Here is a 19106-nt window from a genome sequence, read left to right as displayed (position 1 = left end):
CAGACTCTATTTGATACCTGAGGGCTGTCTGACTGAAAAGCGGCTGCTTTCGAACACCCACATGCATATTTGTGCGCTTGTTCTGTGAAGAGCGATCAGGCCTTGAGGAAAAAGAGAAAACCACGCAATGTGTTCTCTATTACTTAATGTTTACTTGAATAATTACTTGAAACACAATGTTAATTGAGGCTACATGCCACTGTTTCCTACAGTATTCTGCTTTTGTTCTGAAGCGAGGGAGTCTGGTGGGTGCGTTCACAAAGCTTTGAAACCTTCATGAATCTTTTGTTTGGAATCAGTGCTTCAGAACTTGTGACAAACTTACTATTACTATTATTTTAAAAAAGTGAAACGGCTTCTCAAACAAGAAAAAATGTAGGGCGGGACCTGATTTTGTCCGTGGGGAATTGACTGAATCGTTGGATTGGGTTGTGGTTTGTTATTTCTCTAAGATCATGTGGGGACTATTCAATAAAAGAACCGTTTCATTAGAGTCGTTTGTTCAGATGTCAGACGACTTGTCACACTGTATGTTTTCGATTCACTACAGAGAACCGGTTCATAAGAGTCATTTGTTTGGGAATCAGACTGCATCGGTTGTGCTGTACGTGTTTGATTCACGAAAATTGAACCTGTTCCTTAAGAGTCATTTGTTTATGAATCAAATCAGCTTAGTCACTTGATAGTTAGCATAGTTCGAATCACTAAAAAGAACTGACTAAAGTCATTTGTTCGGGAATCAGACTGAACCGGTCGCAAAGTATGTGTTTGATTCACGAAAAAAGAACCTGTTCCTAAAGAGTCATTTGTTTATGAATCGAATCAACTTAGTCACGTGATAGTTAGCATAGTTTGAATCACTAAAAGTCTATTGAGACAACTAAACAGAAAGATGTTTCTTCTCATTTTTGCAGCTTCAACACGTTTTTTAAGTGTTTCACATTCATTACAGACTGCAAGATCAAATTCACAAGATGCAACAGAACACTGCCTCTGAAAAGCGGGACAGGAAACACACCATTCATTAACCATTAACACACACCATTTTTTTTCTTTTTTTTGTATAATGGGAACAGAATCATGAAATTTCACTGCTTTGGTATTGACTACTGAAATGTTGGTATTGTGACAGCCCTTAGTATCTCGGCAGAGCGGGCAGCCACCTATGACGTATGTAACTCTATCTACCGTTTACCCAGAGCACTTGCTAACAGCAAGCAAACACATTTGCCAGCTCTCTCTGGATTCCCATTGTCATTCTGTTCACCTCGCAGTTGAAATAAAGAGAGCTGCAATCCGTAACCTTTATTGGGAGCGCTTGCACTCAGTCTCGCTCAAGCCATTAACATTTGCACAATCAGAGAACTGCAAGAGCAAATGCTGTTTGGGTTCTTCATTTTCATTGAGAACAGAAACGGTGGGAAATGCTGTTCAAAACGTACTATTCTAAAAATCCTGCTGTTGTTTGTTTGTTTTGGTCTTTTGTTACATTATGTTAATTAAGAAGGGGCAATTACAGAAGAGAAACAGAATGAGTGAGGGAGAGGTGACCGAACAGAGAGGTAGAGAAAAGGGATAATGTTACATTACTGCTCATGAAAACATGACCAGGTTTCACCCCAACTTCACCCTTAAATTCTATCTATCTATCTATCTATCTATCTATCTATCTATCTATCTATCTATCTATCTATCTATCATCTCTATGCTTCATTTTATTTTTAAAAATATAAGATCTTAATATACATTTCTTATATATATGATGGATTATAGGCATCACAAAAAATATGATGATCTTTAAATAAAACTTAGTTTAATTAATATATTACTATTTTTCTCATTTGCATTATGAGAATCAGAGATGAAAATATGCTTAGTTGCCTTCTAAAAAACCTTAATAGTCATACAATTAGACTTAATTTTCTTTAAAGGGGTCCTTGATTATAATTTCACTTTTTTTAACTTTAGTTAGTGTGTAATGTTGCTGTTTGAGCATAAACAACATCTGCAAAGTTATGACGCTCAAAGTTCAATGCAAAGGGAGATATTTTCTTGTACAGAAATCACTTTTTAAGGACTACAACAAATGGCTTGTAGGGACTATAATGAGCTTATTTCCGGGTTGTTGACATCACAAATCCCAAAATTTACATAAACCCTGCCCTCGAGAACATGCAACAAAGGGGGTGAGGCCATGTTGGGCTGCTTTAGAGAAGAGAACTACACAAATTTATCCAATAACCATTCAGAAATGTCCAGAAAAATTGTAACTTCTTCTCTCCATCAGTGTCTGACTCCGGTTTGAACAATGTAAGGCTGAACACCGTTACTGACAATCCTCATTTTGGCTGCGTGAGATTCTCCAGCTTTGTTGTTGTTGAGCAACTGAAGCGCAAGCTGTTAAAGCTCCACCCTCTTCTTTAAAGGGGGCAGGGAGCAGCAGCTCATTTGCATTTAAAGGGACACACACAAAACCCAAATAGGGGCAAATTTGACAAACTATAATAAATGTTTTGAGCTGAAATTTCACAGACACATTCTGGGGACACCAGAGACGTATATTACATCTTGTAAAAGGGGCGTTATAGGTCCCTTTTAAACAAAACAAAATTTTGTATTTCTTCCATTTGATTTTGGGGTAAAATATTAGCAGCAAATGTTTTTGACAGGTTTTGTGACATTCACACACAAAGATACACACACATGCTTTACAGACAGAAAGAGATTCTCAACCAAGCTCTGCTCGAGAGACATTTAAAGTGTAACTTCACTGATTTTTAACCCACTTTGTATTGTTACAATGTCTGTGGTAAAAAAGAACAATGTTTACTCATTCACCATGTTACCTGGGCCGAGAAATTTCCGTTTATTTGTCAACAAAGTCCGCTGGAAGACGTGTTTTGAGTGTGACAGTTCCAGAGCTTTTGTGAAAAGTACAGATTATACTTCCACATTATTGTACCCCCTCCCACGAACAGTCAGATCGACAGAGGATTATTACCAAAACAGTTATTGTAAAAACAGGTTTAGCATTGAAAATGGTCATGTACTTCTCTTTAAACAGCATTATGGTAAAAATGGAACACTATGGGAATCGCTTACTTACCTGTACATGATGGCGTTTTGGGTGGTGGTGGTGGTGTTGTTTAAGCGGAACTGACTGAATGCCAGTTTCAGTCAGTCTTTTTCCCCTCTGTTTGGCATAAAACACTGTGTTTGTTGTTATCACGTTTGAAATCTAGACTACAAACACTGTTTTTAAGATTTTCCATCATGGATATATTTACGATTCTTTGCAGTCTGTAGCCACTGCTGACAATGCGCTGGGTCCTTCACTTTAAACCAAAAATAACTCGCTACCGCTAAATTTAAACGTTTACTCTTTGAATTTTTGTACCCGGGAACAATACAAGTCGACACCACTATGACTAAAAGTTTGCTAAGAATTATTTCCTACTAAAGCAAGGCAGTATTTGACTCTTGTCAGGCGTATCAATAGCAAACTGGTGGGAGTGGCCTTGGACGGCAACATGCAGTTATGCAGTTAACAGTGCATTATGGGTGTTGAAGTTTTCCTACCTATTTGGCTAAAGACTGTTTTCTGTTTTCTCTATGGTAGCACCGATTCATTTTCTTTTAGTTTTTTCACTTTTTTACTGTATAGGCAGCCAAGTTTTATTGAAAGCCCATTTTGGCAGCGGTGAAGTACCCCTTTATAGGGTTGGAAAAGCGGGCATGAAAGAGCAGAAATTGTGAAATACAGCAGAGGGGTCTTTTTCCAGCGTCCTCTCTGTTTCCTTCCCACACTGGCTCATTTCCAAGTCTCCTGTATTGTCAGAGCAAGCCGTTTATCATTTGACTTCACAGGTCAGTGTCTTCATTAAAGTCACCACTTCAGCGGTGATAAAAGAGCGGCACACAGCATGCAGACACGGAGAGCTTAATGAAATGTTGTCCTCATTAATTTACGCAAAGCCGACGGGCACAGACAACAAAGAAGACTTTGTTTCCTTAATTAGTCCCTCATTCGTTCATCTCATTTCAGTTTTGCCGAATTTGCCCCATCTGCTCTGGTTAACTATGCAGAGGCCTGCCTTTTGCCCGTGCTTATTTTCCTGAGGAATTAAAGAATATGTGGCTATTTTAAAAGATTCATGTTTGTTTTAATGCTTCAGGGTAAATGATTTGTTGGCTTTTATGCTTGCCGAGTTCAGTTGGGCGTTCTGCGTCTTGGTGCTTGTTGGACATGACAGAGGTGCTGTTGAATGCAGTTGTGGTTGTTAATGGGGGCGCTGCAGGGCTGCTGTTGACTTCCTGCTGACACCGTGACATTTACTCTGACTGATCTGCGAGCCTTGTAGCCTGTCAGCGTGCTTTATCCCACCCACGCTCTTCAAAGCCTTCTTCTCACGAGCCAAATGTTAGATGCCTCCCATAGGTGGAACTGTGGGCGGGGCCATATGGGCAGCTAAAATATGATTGGTCCTTCCAGTGCCTCATCCAACATTCATTGACTAAGGGTTTTGTTTTATTTTGATCATGATGATAATGTGATGATTTTAATGAAGACATACTCTTGATTCTATAAGATATTAATGTAAAATATCTGTTTTTTTAGTAGAAGATTGTGTTTTTGCAAATCATTCTAACTCATTATCGTGAGCGCAGAGGGGGAATCTGTTGAAGTGCTGTAGAGAAACAGCTGCATTGAGTGAGCGATGCTGTGAAACAGGTTCATTTACTTCAAGAAATAATCTTTTTAGTCAAGCTGTCCGAGTGCTATTGCTTGCTCTATCATCATATCATTTTTTTTTATGTTTGTGATTTGCCATTCTGATTATTTATGCATCAAGTACAGTAATAAAATAATCCAGTCCATCTGGATACTACTGAGTTTTAATGGTTAATTTAGATTTTATTATTATTATTATTATTATTGTTAATAAAAAATAGTAAAATACTAATATAAATATTAATAAAAAATAATAATAGTAATAATAATAATTCTTCTTATTATTATTATTTTTATTGATAATAATCATATTTTATAATTTTATCATATTACTATTGTTACAGACAGTTTGTCCATTAATTATTATTATTATTAATAAAAACAATACAATGCTAATATCAATATTAATAAAAATAATAACAGTAATCATTCTTTAAAAATTATTATTATTATTATTATTATTATTGATAATAGTCATATTTTATCATTTTATCATATTATTACAGACAGTTTGTGCAGTAATAATAATAATAATAATTATTATTATCATTATTTTTATTGATAATAATCAAATTTTATTATTATTATTTTTATTGATAATAATCATGTTATCATTTTATAATAAAGACAATACAATACTAATATCAATATTAATATTAAAAAACTATTATTATTATTATTATTATTATTGATAAAAAAATATATTTTATTATTTTATCATATTATTACAGACAGTTTGTCCAAAATAATAATAATTCTAACAATAATAATTATTATTATTTTTATTTTGGACATACTGTCTATAATGCTCCTCAAATTCACTCTGGTGATGTCTAAACTTCTCTGTTCTGTATTTTACAAAGCATTTTGGTCTGATGTAGATATATAACAGATATATTGCAGGATTACCAAATCTGACAGGGCAATGTTAAAGTGGAAATGATGCTGTCAGTCAAGTTAACATATTTTTTCTTTTAAATGGTTACATTTATCGTGTTTGTTATATGATTTTTGTTTAGTGCGGAAATCTGTTTACTAAACAATGTTAACTTGACCTACTGCAAATTTGTCATAATTCACGTTATAATGTTTACACATCCATTTTAAAGGCTTCCCTATATGGTATCACCCCATATTTGGTATCATGTGAAAGCTTAGAATCTAATCTTTACAGAAAATATTTGTTTTTATGATACATAAAGCAGTAAAATTGATCTTACATATGCATTGGTCCCAGACACGAATTTCCGCTTAATGATTGCGAAGAAAATTTTCTTCGAATATGTATTTTTAATTTTTTTTCACAAAACAGTCAAGTCATATATCACAAGAAAGCTCTCATTCTAAGGAATTTCAAAGGCAAGCGTCACATTCCAACTTTGATGATTGCTTCAATCAGCCACAAACAGCTACAAATAGACAAAATATACTATAATTTTTATCACTTTCAGTAGTGCTTTATGTAACTTCAAAAGGTTTCCTGTAAAATGACACCAACATTTTGCTGTTTAGAGCACTGTATGTGGGTATGGGAAGCTTTTCAATTTGGGTAGGCCAAATCCAGGCAGAAATCCCTGAGCTTAAGAGGTTAAAGTTTACCAAAATCCATTACCCCTCACTATTTCACACAGAATGGCTTTAACATTACCCAATCTGTTGGTATATGTGGTTTACAGGGACTCTCCATAGGTGTAATGATTTTTATACTGTACAAACTGTATATTCTATTCTATCCCCCTACACTACCCCTACAAACCTTCTCATCACAGAAAACTTTCTGCATTATTTGAATTTAAAAAAAAAAAAAAAAGAAAAAAAAAAGTTTTTTTAAGCCATTTGATTTACGAGGACACACGAAGTAAACCATGTTTACGTTGTCATACCCGTGTCATTATACCACATATGCCAGAACACACACACACACACGCACACGTGGTCCTATCCTACACTATTTAAAAAAAAACTAAAAAAAAAACTAGAAAAACACCTAGAATCTTCAGTGATGCCTCTCAGTCACCATGATGCCCTGTTCTTCATGGGTGATAAGCCATCCAGAATTGCGGTGCACTGGGTGAGTGCTAATGGACGTGTGGTTGTGGTTCAATCTCAGAGAACATAAAACATCTGGCCGTAACTACTCGAACTCTTCAGAGCATGCCAGAAGGAATCATTTGGCCTCAAGTTTATTTCCCATACTTCCTCAAATGTATTTTAGCATCTGGAACATCTGTCTGGCACTTACTGTGTGGTTTCAAATGATCTAATCTGCAGGTTTTGTCGGAAGAAGAGAAGGGCTCCACAGCAGGACAAGAAGATGAGGAATGGGAGAAGGCCTTGTCTGTGGAGAGGTTTGGGGACATCATTACTGAGTCTGCCATCAATGGCGCAGACAAAATGGGCCGTAGCTACAATGAGAAAGACTTTGAGTGTAAGTACTGTCTGACGTTTAACCATAATTATATGTGCTTCTTCAAGCCATGTTGTTTAGCAAAGGTTTGAAATCTGACTAGGATGATCCAATCACAAGTGTAGTGGTCAGCCAAGAAAGATTCTGATTTCATAGACTACATCAGGTGTTTTCCTGCTTGTTGTTAAAAAAATGTGACAAATATTTTAATATTACCACAACAGTGTTATAACTTATTGTTAAGTACAACTAAAATCTATTTTGTTTGTACTATTAGAACTAAAACTATTAAAAATGATTTTGCTAATTGAAATAAACCTGAAATAAAGAGAAGTATATATATATATATATATATTAGATGAAAAACATAGGTTAGATATAGATAAGTTTAGGTTAAAGCACTAAAATGACTAAAACTAAAGCCGGAATAAAAATGTAAGCTAAATAGAAGTATAAAAAAAACAACAAAAAAACCCAGCAAAACTGAACATTATATATATATATATATATATATATATAAATATATATATATATTACAACATTACTAAATCTTAAACCAAAATTAAAATTAAAAACTGGAAATATAAAAACAGAAGCTATTTCAAATTATTAATAGATACTATAATAATATAAATAATACTACAATAACACTACTATAAACATTTCAAGTTTAATGCTTATTGTTATTCAAGTCCCTTTTTCTATCGGATGGTGATTGACAGTATGAAAGCGGTCTATAATGATACATTAGCATTCATACTATAAATGCAATAAAATGCATTTCTTTCTGTCTTCAAATGTGGTTTGAGTGATCAGATCACAGCGTTTTGGATCTATTCTGCTGTTAAAACACATAAGCAGCAGCTACACTGAAACGCTGAGGGAAATTGGCATAAAAGTATTTTGATTGAATTTTGATTGATCTGATATCAATTTTCACATTCCATTTTCTTTGAATCTGAACATTGTTGAGCAAAACCCATCTGTCACATGAGAGATCACTCTCTAAGAGACCCAGTTTTGACAAAATGCATTTTGCCTTTTAGCATGGTAGTGTTTAGAGCTGCATTTAGTGCTGAACTTGTGATTGGATTCCCTGTAAATGAGGCCAAAGATACAGTGATTTTTTTTTTTTTTTTTTTACACTTTAAAATGTTTTCAAAGTGTCAGGCTGCTAGAACATTCCATGTTCAGACACGTAATTCTGCAGAAGTTGTACAGAACATGGCAGTTCCGAAGTACAGAGAAGACTTTTAAATGGCTCTCTTACATTCCCTGGCCTCCTGTAGGGCTGTGTCTGTGCCAGTCGTTTTCCAGACCCTGATAAATCAGGGCCTACGTTTCCATCTACATGTGGCGACAGTAGTGGGAGGTGTAAACTAGCCTGTGATTCATTCAGAGAGGCACACTAAACACAGGACAAATCACACTTTAACGTCTCCGTTAGGGATGTCAAATTAAAATTGGAATTTCAGATATTCACTGAATTTAAAATAAAAATCCATCGCATCTCGTGCGGCACTGATAAGGCTTCTTCACAAACACCTAAAATTTGAATGCACCGTTTTTGCATTCGAATTTTAGGTGTTTGTCAAGAAGCCTTATCAGCGCCGCACGAGATGCGATGATTATGTAAGTGTTGTTGCAGAAACAGAGAAGCTCAATGCGGTGAAGATCTTGGTTACGTCAAAATCATAACCAAGCTGTTCACACAGAATTCATTTTCTACACTGCTTTTCCATTGTTTTCTATGTAAACAAGTACTAGACGGTACACAAAAATGACGGTTCGGTACGTACCTCGTAGTCACGGTTCGGTACGGGTTCGATACAGCAGGGTGAGAAAACAAAACCTTTTTTTCTCTTTTTTTATTAAACAATGTTTTACTGAACAAACTCTGTCTCTGTCTTTAAATGTATTCAATTATAATTAAAATTTTCTCTGCTAATGCTGTAAACTATTAGGGAGCCCTTACTTGCACATGACTATAGGTTACAGTTAAGAACAGAGCCCAAATTATTAAATTCAGTTGCTATTTATTTTTAGATATAATCAGCAACACTCAAATAATAATAAAAATGTATGTATTGTAAACATGTAAATGTAAACATGCAGTTTTTGCATTAACTTCTGTTTCTTTAATTCGTTGTTGAAATATAATCATTTACACAGTGGCTGTCATAACTTGTTTTCATGACGGATTTATTTAAGCCTTACATTAACTAACAGATTAAGTAAAATATAATTATATTTAGGCTGATATATTTAGCGAAACAGTTCATTTCTCTAGCGAACTAACAAGCTGTTGACACTGAAAGGTATTTCTGAGGTAAATGTAATACTACATGACATATTGTTTACAAACTGTTTTACTGACAATTTTCACGGTTGATATGATACATTTCAGTAAGTTGTACTGTATCTTTCAACATACCTTCATGTTCATTCATGTTCATTCTGTAGTAGTGAAAAGGAAGAGATGATCGTGTTCACTCACGCTCCACGCTGCCGTTTGAACTGAGGCGTCTATACAGCGATCTGTCACGCCACATCAAAAAGCGTCAAAACGGCATGTTCTGTTTGAATTTCGTTTGCACTGTTTTGTGGCCTCAGGAGACAAGCCAAAAGATTTTTACCTCTAACTGAATAGTAATAGTAATATTTAAGTATAAAATGTTAATATAGTTTTTTCAGCCATTTTGACAGCCCTAGTCTCAGTGTAGGTCAACATGAAATTCACAAACACACAAATTGTATTCATTTTGCCGTAGTACACATTCCTGATCTTATTGTGCATGATTAATCAGTGTTGTTCCAAAGAAAAAAATGGTTTGTCTTTGTGATCATCATTGTTCATGCTCTGCTTCTGAAGCGACTTTCCTTTGATGCAAAGCTGAATTTTCAGCATTGTTACTGTAATCTTCAGTGTCACATGATCCTGCAGAAATCATTTTAATATGCTGATGTGCTGCTCAAGAAACATTTATTAATATTATCAATGTTGAAAACAGTTGTGCTGCTTTATATTTTTGTGGAAACCGTGATACATATTGTTTCAGGATTCTTGTGAACAGCAAATTAATATCTTTTATTTGAAATAGAAATCATTTGTAAAATGTAAATGTCTTTACTGTCACTTTTGATCATTTTAATGCATCTTTGCAGAATAAAAGTATTACTTCATTTAAAAAAAAAAATACTAACTCCAATCTGAACGGTGGTGTATAAAGTAGTTTAATCCTGAAATAAGTCTGCACATGACATTTATTAATTGATTTAGTGCTTGTTTATTTTATATACATTTTAAATATAACACTCAAGATTTAAACCTGTGAAAAAAGAGATACCTGGCAACAGAGAAGTATGAGTGAGAGGAACTAACTAATGGGGATGTTGCTATAGCTGCTTAATTTTAAAAGACCTTATCATTGCTTCTTACATGGTTCTGTGGAATACTCGATTCTGATCTGATCAATGGTGGCATTCTGTGGTCAAATGTGTTTGTGTAGTGACAATAAACTGAATCATTGACCTGTACTAGTCTCTCGTATCACTCCGCAGTCTCTTTCTTTTGCATGATCTGTCAGCCGTTTGCAGTCTGAACATCATCCCTTACTTAATCTCTCTCTCTCTCTATGCACAGATCACCGGCACACCTTCCACCACACCCACCACCCCCTGTCCACCCACCTCCCCCCGCAGCGTTTCCGCAAGAGGGTGCTCAGTATGGACCGCCGGCGAAAGAAAAAGAGGAAGAAAAAGAAGACGTCCATGCCCCCGTCAGATGTCACGCCCACTATTCATGAAGTGGATGAAGAGGAGGCGGAGTCTGAGACGGAGGGCCAGTGCCAAGCAGCCACGCCTACTGAGCCATCTGAAGAGCTGCCACAGGTAACTTGAAGTTACAGTACGGTTATTTTTGAAGTAAATAACCTCATGTACAGCACCAAATTAAAGGGTTAGTTCATTAAAAAATGAAAATTCTGTCATTGAGTACTGACCCTCATGTCGTTCCACACCCGTAAGACCTTCGTTCATCTTCAGAACACAAATTACGATATTTTTGATGAAATCCGAGAGATATATGACTCGTCCATAGACAGCAATATGATCAAAACTTTAAAGGCCCAGAAAGGTACTAAAGACATCGTTAAAACAGTCGACGTGACTACAGTGGTTTAACCTTAATGTTATGAAGCGACGAGAATACTTTTTGTGCGCAACAATTTCTTCTCTTCCCTTTCATTATCCTTATGCAGGTGACACAGCAAGCACAGTGAAGTCTTCTGGGTTTACGTCCGAACGCCGGCTCAGTATTGGCCAAAGCTGATCACGTGAGCAGCACGACGCATGCGTGTGATGCAGACGCAGGAGCTGGCCAATAATGAGTCGGCTTTCTGACGTAGAACCTGCAAACGCTGGACTTAAACAATGTATGAGAATGACATAGAAGAGAAGATATTGTTGAATAAAGTCATTGTTTTTGTTTTGTTTTTGCGCACAAAAAGTATTCTCGTCGCTTCATAACATGTTTGATCCACTGTACTCACATGAACTGTTTTAACGATGTTTTTAGTACCTTTCTGGACCTCGAAAGTGTTGGTTAAATTGCTGTTATAGGACGAGTCATATACTTCTCGGATTTCATCAAAAATATCTTAATTTGTGTTCTGAAGATGAACGAAGGTCTTACGGGTGTGAAATGACATGAGGGTGAGTAATTAATGACAGAATTTTCATTTTGGGGTGAACTAACCCTTTAAGCATGCAACATGTTATAATGAGGTCATGTGACAACAATGTAGAGTACTGTTGCTTGAAGAGTTTGTCACTGCATTCAGTTGCACATACTATTAAAAAATAGTATGCTGTGTACAGTATATACTATAAGCACAGTTTCTTTCTGCACTGCTGGATATGTTGGGAAATATGTGTGAGAGATTGGATGGGATAATAGGGAGATGCTGACAGATGTTGTGACCTCACAGCTCAGTTTGGGAAGTGAGGAGGACCTGGCGGCTGATCTCTCTCTCACCATCTTTCATATGGAGAGCGAAAGACCCCAGAGCAGTGAGGAGGCTCCACCCATCCCCACCCGAATGGAGGAGCAGCAGGAAGCACAAGAACGACTGAATGGAGAAGAGGAGGAAGAGGTTTCCAACAGGTATTTGACTAATAATTGAGGAAAGATCTACACCTGAACGACCAGAGAACACTTATGAGTTGTAAAATAGTTGAAACACAGTCATCATTTACTCACCCTCATGTCATTCCAAACCTGTATGAGATGTGTAGCCATCAATTTTATTCAAAGCTATATCAGATATAATCATATGCAGAACTTCTAGGTTTTATAGCACAATACATTCAAGACATTAATGTAAGTTCCCTAATTTCTTAAGTGATTCATTTGAATGGTGAATTCACAGCAGTTACTTTTGGATGTGCTTTCAATGGAAAGTGCATCATACAACTTTTTTATACAATGTGATGCTGTGAAAATGAGAGGACTTTGCTTGAGAGTGAGCTGGAAAAGTTGTATTTTATTGCCCTCTGCTGGCTAACTTGCTCCTTGCAGCATATATATTTGATTAAAGGGATAGTTCACCCCAAAATGAACATTTTGTCATCATTTACTCACCCCCAAGTTGTTCCAAATCTGTATGAATTTCTTTTTTTCTGTTGAACACAAAAGAAGATATTTTGAAGAATGTTGGCAACCAGACAGTTGATGGTAGCCATTGACTTCCATAGTAGGAAAAAAAAATGCTATGGAAGTCAATGGGGCCCACCAACTGTTTGGTTTCTGACATTGTTCAAAATGTCTTCTTTTGTGTTCAATAGAACAAAGAAACTCATACAGGTTTGGAACAGCTTGAGGGTGAGTAAATGATGACAGAATTTTCATTTTTGGGTAAACTATCCATAAGATATATAAGGTAAATGTACAAATAAAACAGCAGTGCTGTCGCTTTGAATACTAAGCCTTTTGATTGTATATTTGTATATTGATTGTATATTAATTAAATGAATGAAAATGCTCCAGCATGGTGTGCAATGGCACTTTAGTGAGTTTTTTTATGTATATTTTTTTATTTTTTGACTCATTTTTTTGGCTCATTTCATTTGGTGTATAATTTCTGAATAATATATATGGCCTGAATAATATATATGGCCAGCATAAAATCAAATTGATAATTTAGTGGCATTTTGTGTGTGTGTGTGTGTGTGTGTGTGTGTGTGTTTGTGTGGTTAAATTGACATATTAATCATGCTGCATTTCATTCTCAGTTTGACAGATTTATAGTTGCTGATGCAGCTGTTGATGCAGCTTAGTTTTTTAAACTATGTAATGAGTGTATTTGCCCATTAAATCAAAAGCTAGATTTAAGGAATGACAAACATAAACAGATAATTTTACTTGGTAACACTTTATTTAAGGTGACGTAGTTACACGTTACTGCATGTACTTACTATAGTAATAACAGTAAATTATGCATAGTTACAAGTAACTAACCCTAAACCAAACCCTATCCGTAACTCTATAGTAATTACATGAAGTTAATTAATAGTACTCAGTACTTATGTAACTACGTCACCTTAATATAAAGTGTAACCTTTTATTTTTAATTTGTTTTAATCCTTTTCAGCATGTGTTGAGTGATTAACCCAGCCACCTATAATCATGCAGATATTTCACTCTATTAGCAATGCAGTCCTGTTCATATCATCCAACTAATAACAATGAACATGAAACGTAGGTCAAAAAACATAGTTTTTAAAGCAGTGTTCAATTGTAGGTTTCTTTTTACAGGTTTAGTCCTTCTCCAGAGCCTGCCACTATGACAACACGAGGCTGGTTTCGCAGGAAGCCCGTCCACCGGCTGGCTGGAGCCCAGCGAACCAGCTACGACCTACGAGAACGCATCTGCATAGGCAGCATGACTGCCATGGAGACTGCGGTCTACCAGAAAGTACCTACAGACGAAGCAGAGGCGCAGATGCTTGCCAGTGCTGACCTGGATGGCATGAAAAGTAAGCAAAGTCAATTCTGAAGGAGTTGTGAAAATAGCAGAACGCTAATATGCATAGATTTTTGAGACATGGAACAAAACATCTCATCAATTTTACTTGCCATTAGTTTTGACATTTCTACAAATATCAGATATTATATGTAGAAAATTCTTATGCATTATTTCATATTTATTTCTGTTTATTTTATCAAATAAATCAATTATTGCTCACTATCCCCAAATACACCCGTCCTCAGACTCAGAACAAAGAAAGTATTAACAATAAATAATGATTTGTCCTTTGTACATACATTATCTTTATTTTGCATTCCCCTTTCAGAATTTGGAGGATGCTAATTATTTTTTATAATAAAATAGGAGCCGTCAAGAGCCGTTTTTTTTTATTTTTTTTTTTTAATCTAATTTATTTAGTCTTTTTTGTTACTTGTTTAATATTTTATATTATATTTTAAAATATAATATATTTGAGATACTTGAGAAGCAAGCATGAGATATTAAGGCTTATTTTTAAACAATATAGCTTTAATATAAGGGGTTTAATATGGAAGCTTGTTTCCGCCACTAAATAAAAAAATTAAAAAGGTAATTGTGACTTGTTATATCACAGTTCTGACTTATTTTCTCAGAATTATATCACACAATTCTGAATTTGTAACTCGCAATTCTGACTTTATATCAAGCAATTTCCGACTTTATATTACGCAATTCTGACTTTATAACTCGCAATTCTGACTTTATAACTCGCAATTCTGACTTTATATCAAGCAATTTCCGACTTTATATTACGCAATTCTGACTTTATAACTCGCAATTCTGACTTTATAACTCGCAATTCCGACTTTATATCATGCAATTCCAACTTTATATCAAGCAAATTCGACTTTATATCACGCAATTCTGACTTTATATCGCAGAATTCTGACTTTATAACTCACAATTCTGACTTTATATAACACAATTCTGACTTTAATTCATGCAATTCTGACTATAACTCGCAATTCTGACTTTATATCACTCAATTCTGACTTTATATCACGCAATTATGACTTTATAACTCACAACTATGACTGTCACGCAATTATGACTTTATAACTCACAATTCTGACTTTATATCATGCAATTCCAACTTTATATCACACAATTCTGACTTTAAATCACACAATTCCAACTTTATATCCCACAATTCTGAATTTATAACTCGCAATTCTGACTTTATAACTTGCAATTCTGAATTTATAACTCGCAATTGTGAGTTTATAACTCGCAATTGTGAGTTTATATCTCGCAATTCTGAGAAAAAAAGTCAGAATTGTGAGATATAAACTTGCAATTGCAAGAAAAAAAGTCAGATTTGTGAGATAGAAAGTCGCAATTACCTTTTTTATTTTTTATTTCATGGCGGAAACAAGCTTCCATAGTTTAAACAATCCACACATAGTAATAAAAGTAGTTTTTTTGTAGTGTAGTCAGCATGAACCTTTCTTAGATGACTAGTTAAAGCAAGAAAGTGTTATTTCATGATCGTGATCAGGGTTTATTTTCTGATAACAACAGGCTGACTCTATGTTTATTCCTTACATATGTCTTATGCATATTCAGTGCAGTGCTTAATTAAGAAAGGACATCATTTTTATGATCTTATTTAAGGTTTTATCTATTTATTTTTTTCCCTGAATTCTGCAAGGAGTGTGTAAATTTATGAGCACAACTGTGAAATTTCATTTTTTTTTCAGTCCTGTAGCCTTTTGTCCCATGTCTCAAGAATCAGTGCACTTACTGATTCGAGTTTTCAGCGTTTGTAGCCATGATGATTAAAACACGGATTAAAGCAGACAAGTTGCATGTTGTTGCGGTCGTTCGATCTTAATTGAAATCAGTGCAGTAACTCAAACAAAATTAGATAGGCGTGTTTGATTTCATGTGTCATTGGAGTCACACCAACGACTGAGTCTCAGGCCGATGGTTTAACTTGATCTTGACAAGCCAAAGCTCATAGTCCCTCCAAATGCTCATTAAAATCTCACTCTAGAGGGAGGGGAGTGATGACAGGGAGTGTTTGTGTAGTGGACTTAGAGGTCCGCATTGGCAAGCTTTCGGGTAAGTTTTGGGGCGCTGGGGTATTCGTGTCCATACTCATAAATGTGTTTTGGTGGAAAGCAAAGCAGCAGGATCATTGGCTGGCCATGATCAGCACTTGGCCTGCCCTCTCCTCCCTTTCCCGCTGTTGTAAACAAGCCTTCGAGGATGTTCAGATGTGGTCAGGGTCACTGGATCTACGCCATGCACCAGAGTGCTTCCCGTTGTTTTTACATTAATGATTATCCTTAATAAAGTAAGCTCAACTGATTACAGGGTATGACAGCCCAAGAATACTACTACTCCTTTAAAAACCCTTGCAAGAGTGTAATTGGCACTTTCCACAAATAGAATGTCCCATTACTTTTTAAAAAAAGTATTATAAAGACAAATCCAATGTTTTTTTTTGGGTTTTTTTTGGGTTGGGAGAAATGTTAAATAAACTGCTATTTAAGATAAAATTAACTTAACATGAAGAACAAGTAGAAAATATCAAAGGAGTCATGAACTGCATTGTTTTATTGTTTTATAATGTTTCCTGGCGTGCACTTACACTGTTAGTATGACTTTTAAATAAAAATTGTCATAATTTAGAAATAAAAGGCATTTTTCCTACCCTAATTCCTACCCTAATCCTACCCTGTTTTTTGTATGTTCATATTTGTCAACACACATTTACACATTTTGTCTGCTGTGAGACTTCAGTGTAAACGCCCACTGCTGTGATTGGCTAACATCTTTGCATATGGAAATAACTAAGTATTACATGTGGAACTCTCTCAAAAACTTTTAGCAGGTTTTTACTATTACAGCTCTCAAGGTTAACTAATCATGAAAATGTTGATTATAGCATTACACTTAAATCTATGACATTATATTTAGATCGTGGCATGAAAGGTTGCAGTGATGAACATTGTAGATGATCACAGACATGTTGCTGAGTGCATGAATACAGTGATCTCATCTTTGCAACTCAGTTTCTGCACACTAACGAATGTTTTCATCATAACTAACAGTGCAAACATGATGTAAATAAGAGATTATAGTATGATGACCTCTTACATGTCAAAAGCGCAAGAAAAATTTGATTTCTCAATTCATGACCCCTTTAAATGTCTGTCGATAGAAGTGTTGACCCCAATTGCTAAGCTTAACTTTTCAACCTGGTTATTTTATTTTGGGAAACTTTTACTTCACTACATTCCAAACCATAATATCATACTTTTTACTCCACTACATTTCATAAAAACATGTCATTCCTCATTATTTTGAAGTGAAGAAATCGTCATCGATCTTTTCTCGTGTCAACAACTCACTGATTCAAATGACCCAGTCAGAGCGAATCTTCAGTTAACAATTCATTGAGTTCACAAGTCTTTCTGACTCAAAATGTGCCAAGAACTGGAGATCCTCGGAGCTCGAGTGCACGTGTGACTGATGGGGAGAAAAGTAGTTGGTAGTTATCAGGGTTTAACAAGTTTTGATAGTAAAATAAAACATTTTCTTACTTGGACATCAATACATATTTTGTGTCTGCATAATCTTCCTTGTTGACTAGTGCTGGCTACTTGACATAATAATTCAAAATACTGTTAGATTGAGCTGCAATCTATTTAAGCTCTACTATGTGTCTAGTACTTTATACCCCCAGTATATATATATATATATATATATATATATATATATATATATACACACACACACAGTCAAACCAGAATTTATTCAGACACCTTGAACATTTCATTTATTAATACAGTTTATTCACTATAGTTTAAAGAAATGGTAATAAAATATGACAAGATCTCAGAGTTAAACTGTGTCAGAAAAAATTTATCTTAATTGTGTCAGATAACACTTAAGCAACACATGGTCAGGTTTATCAATTTTACTGGTAGTCCACTGTATGAATAATTTTTGGGTATAATATGTCACAGTTTACTTTATTTTGCTATCCTCACTTACTTAAATTAACTATAGTGTCCTGCACCCACTAGTAAAAATGTATATCAAAAATATACATATTTTATATATATATATATATATATATATATATAATTAACATTCATCAGTCAGTACTTTTTTACTTTTAATACTTAAGTACATTAAAAATCAAGTACTTTTGTACTTTTACTCAAGTAAAATTGAAAAGGGGTACTTAATACTTTTACTGGAGTAACATTTTAATGGGGTATCTGTACTTCTACTCAAGTACTTCATTTGTGTACTTTATCCACCACTGATAATATGTCATATTTAGCTTGACCTACTGCGCTGGGCAGTGGATCAGTTTATGAAGATTAGACACTTCATGTCACTAACCTTTGATAGAAGACGAAAAAAAAAAGAAAAAAAAAGCTTTAAGACCCTATTTGTGGAAAGTACAAATTAGTCATTTATTTCATTACAGTGTTTTTATGTTGGGGAACTTCACAGATCTCAAAAAGTCATTCCCATACAGTGTCTGGGAGAATCCCTGAAGATGTGCTTCACATGACTGTTTTCTTAGAAGCAGCGTTGTAAAGTTCTTCCTGACGTGAGGAGTTTGATTTAAATGGGCTCCCATGCTCCATTTGGCCTCCCAGCTGTTCCTCTGTGTGCCATGTGGTGATTTTTCAAACCATGGGAATGACTAGACACACTTTTCTTTATTGAACCAGATGGTCTTCACAGAGCCTAAGTTTAGTGCATTGTGATCTTAGATATAAAGTCCCATCCAGAACATTTGAATCCATAATGTTTGCTAATGAATGGTGCTTACCCTGTGGCAGAACCATATTTTTATGTTCATATATAACCTTATAGTATGTATATAACCTTATAGTGTGTATATATATATATATATATATATATATATATA

At 35.1% G+C, this 19106-nt stretch overlaps 1 protein-coding gene across 2 annotated transcripts in view; it reads left to right on the top strand.

Annotated features, from left to right (window-relative positions):
* slc4a3 (solute carrier family 4 member 3) overlaps positions 1-19106 on the top strand; it is an 83813-nt gene that overhangs the window by 32312 nt on the left and 32395 nt on the right. For both annotated transcript variants that reach the window (XM_051906591.1, XM_051906590.1), the window contains exons 3-6: positions 7004-7160; positions 10783-11030; positions 12128-12303; positions 13954-14174. In XM_051906591.1, the coding sequence (XP_051762551.1) occupies positions 7004-7160; positions 10783-11030; positions 12128-12303; positions 13954-14174 (802 nt within the window). The remainder of the gene's footprint in view (positions 1-7003; positions 7161-10782; positions 11031-12127; positions 12304-13953; positions 14175-19106) is intronic.

Source organism: Ctenopharyngodon idella, chromosome 9 (assembly GCF_019924925.1).
Source record: "Ctenopharyngodon idella isolate HZGC_01 chromosome 9, HZGC01, whole genome shotgun sequence".
Lineage (NCBI taxonomy): Eukaryota > Metazoa > Chordata > Actinopteri > Cypriniformes > Xenocyprididae > Ctenopharyngodon > Ctenopharyngodon idella.
The sequence above is the reverse complement of the archived record's forward strand: the minus strand, read 5'-3'. Positions and strand labels throughout refer to the sequence as shown.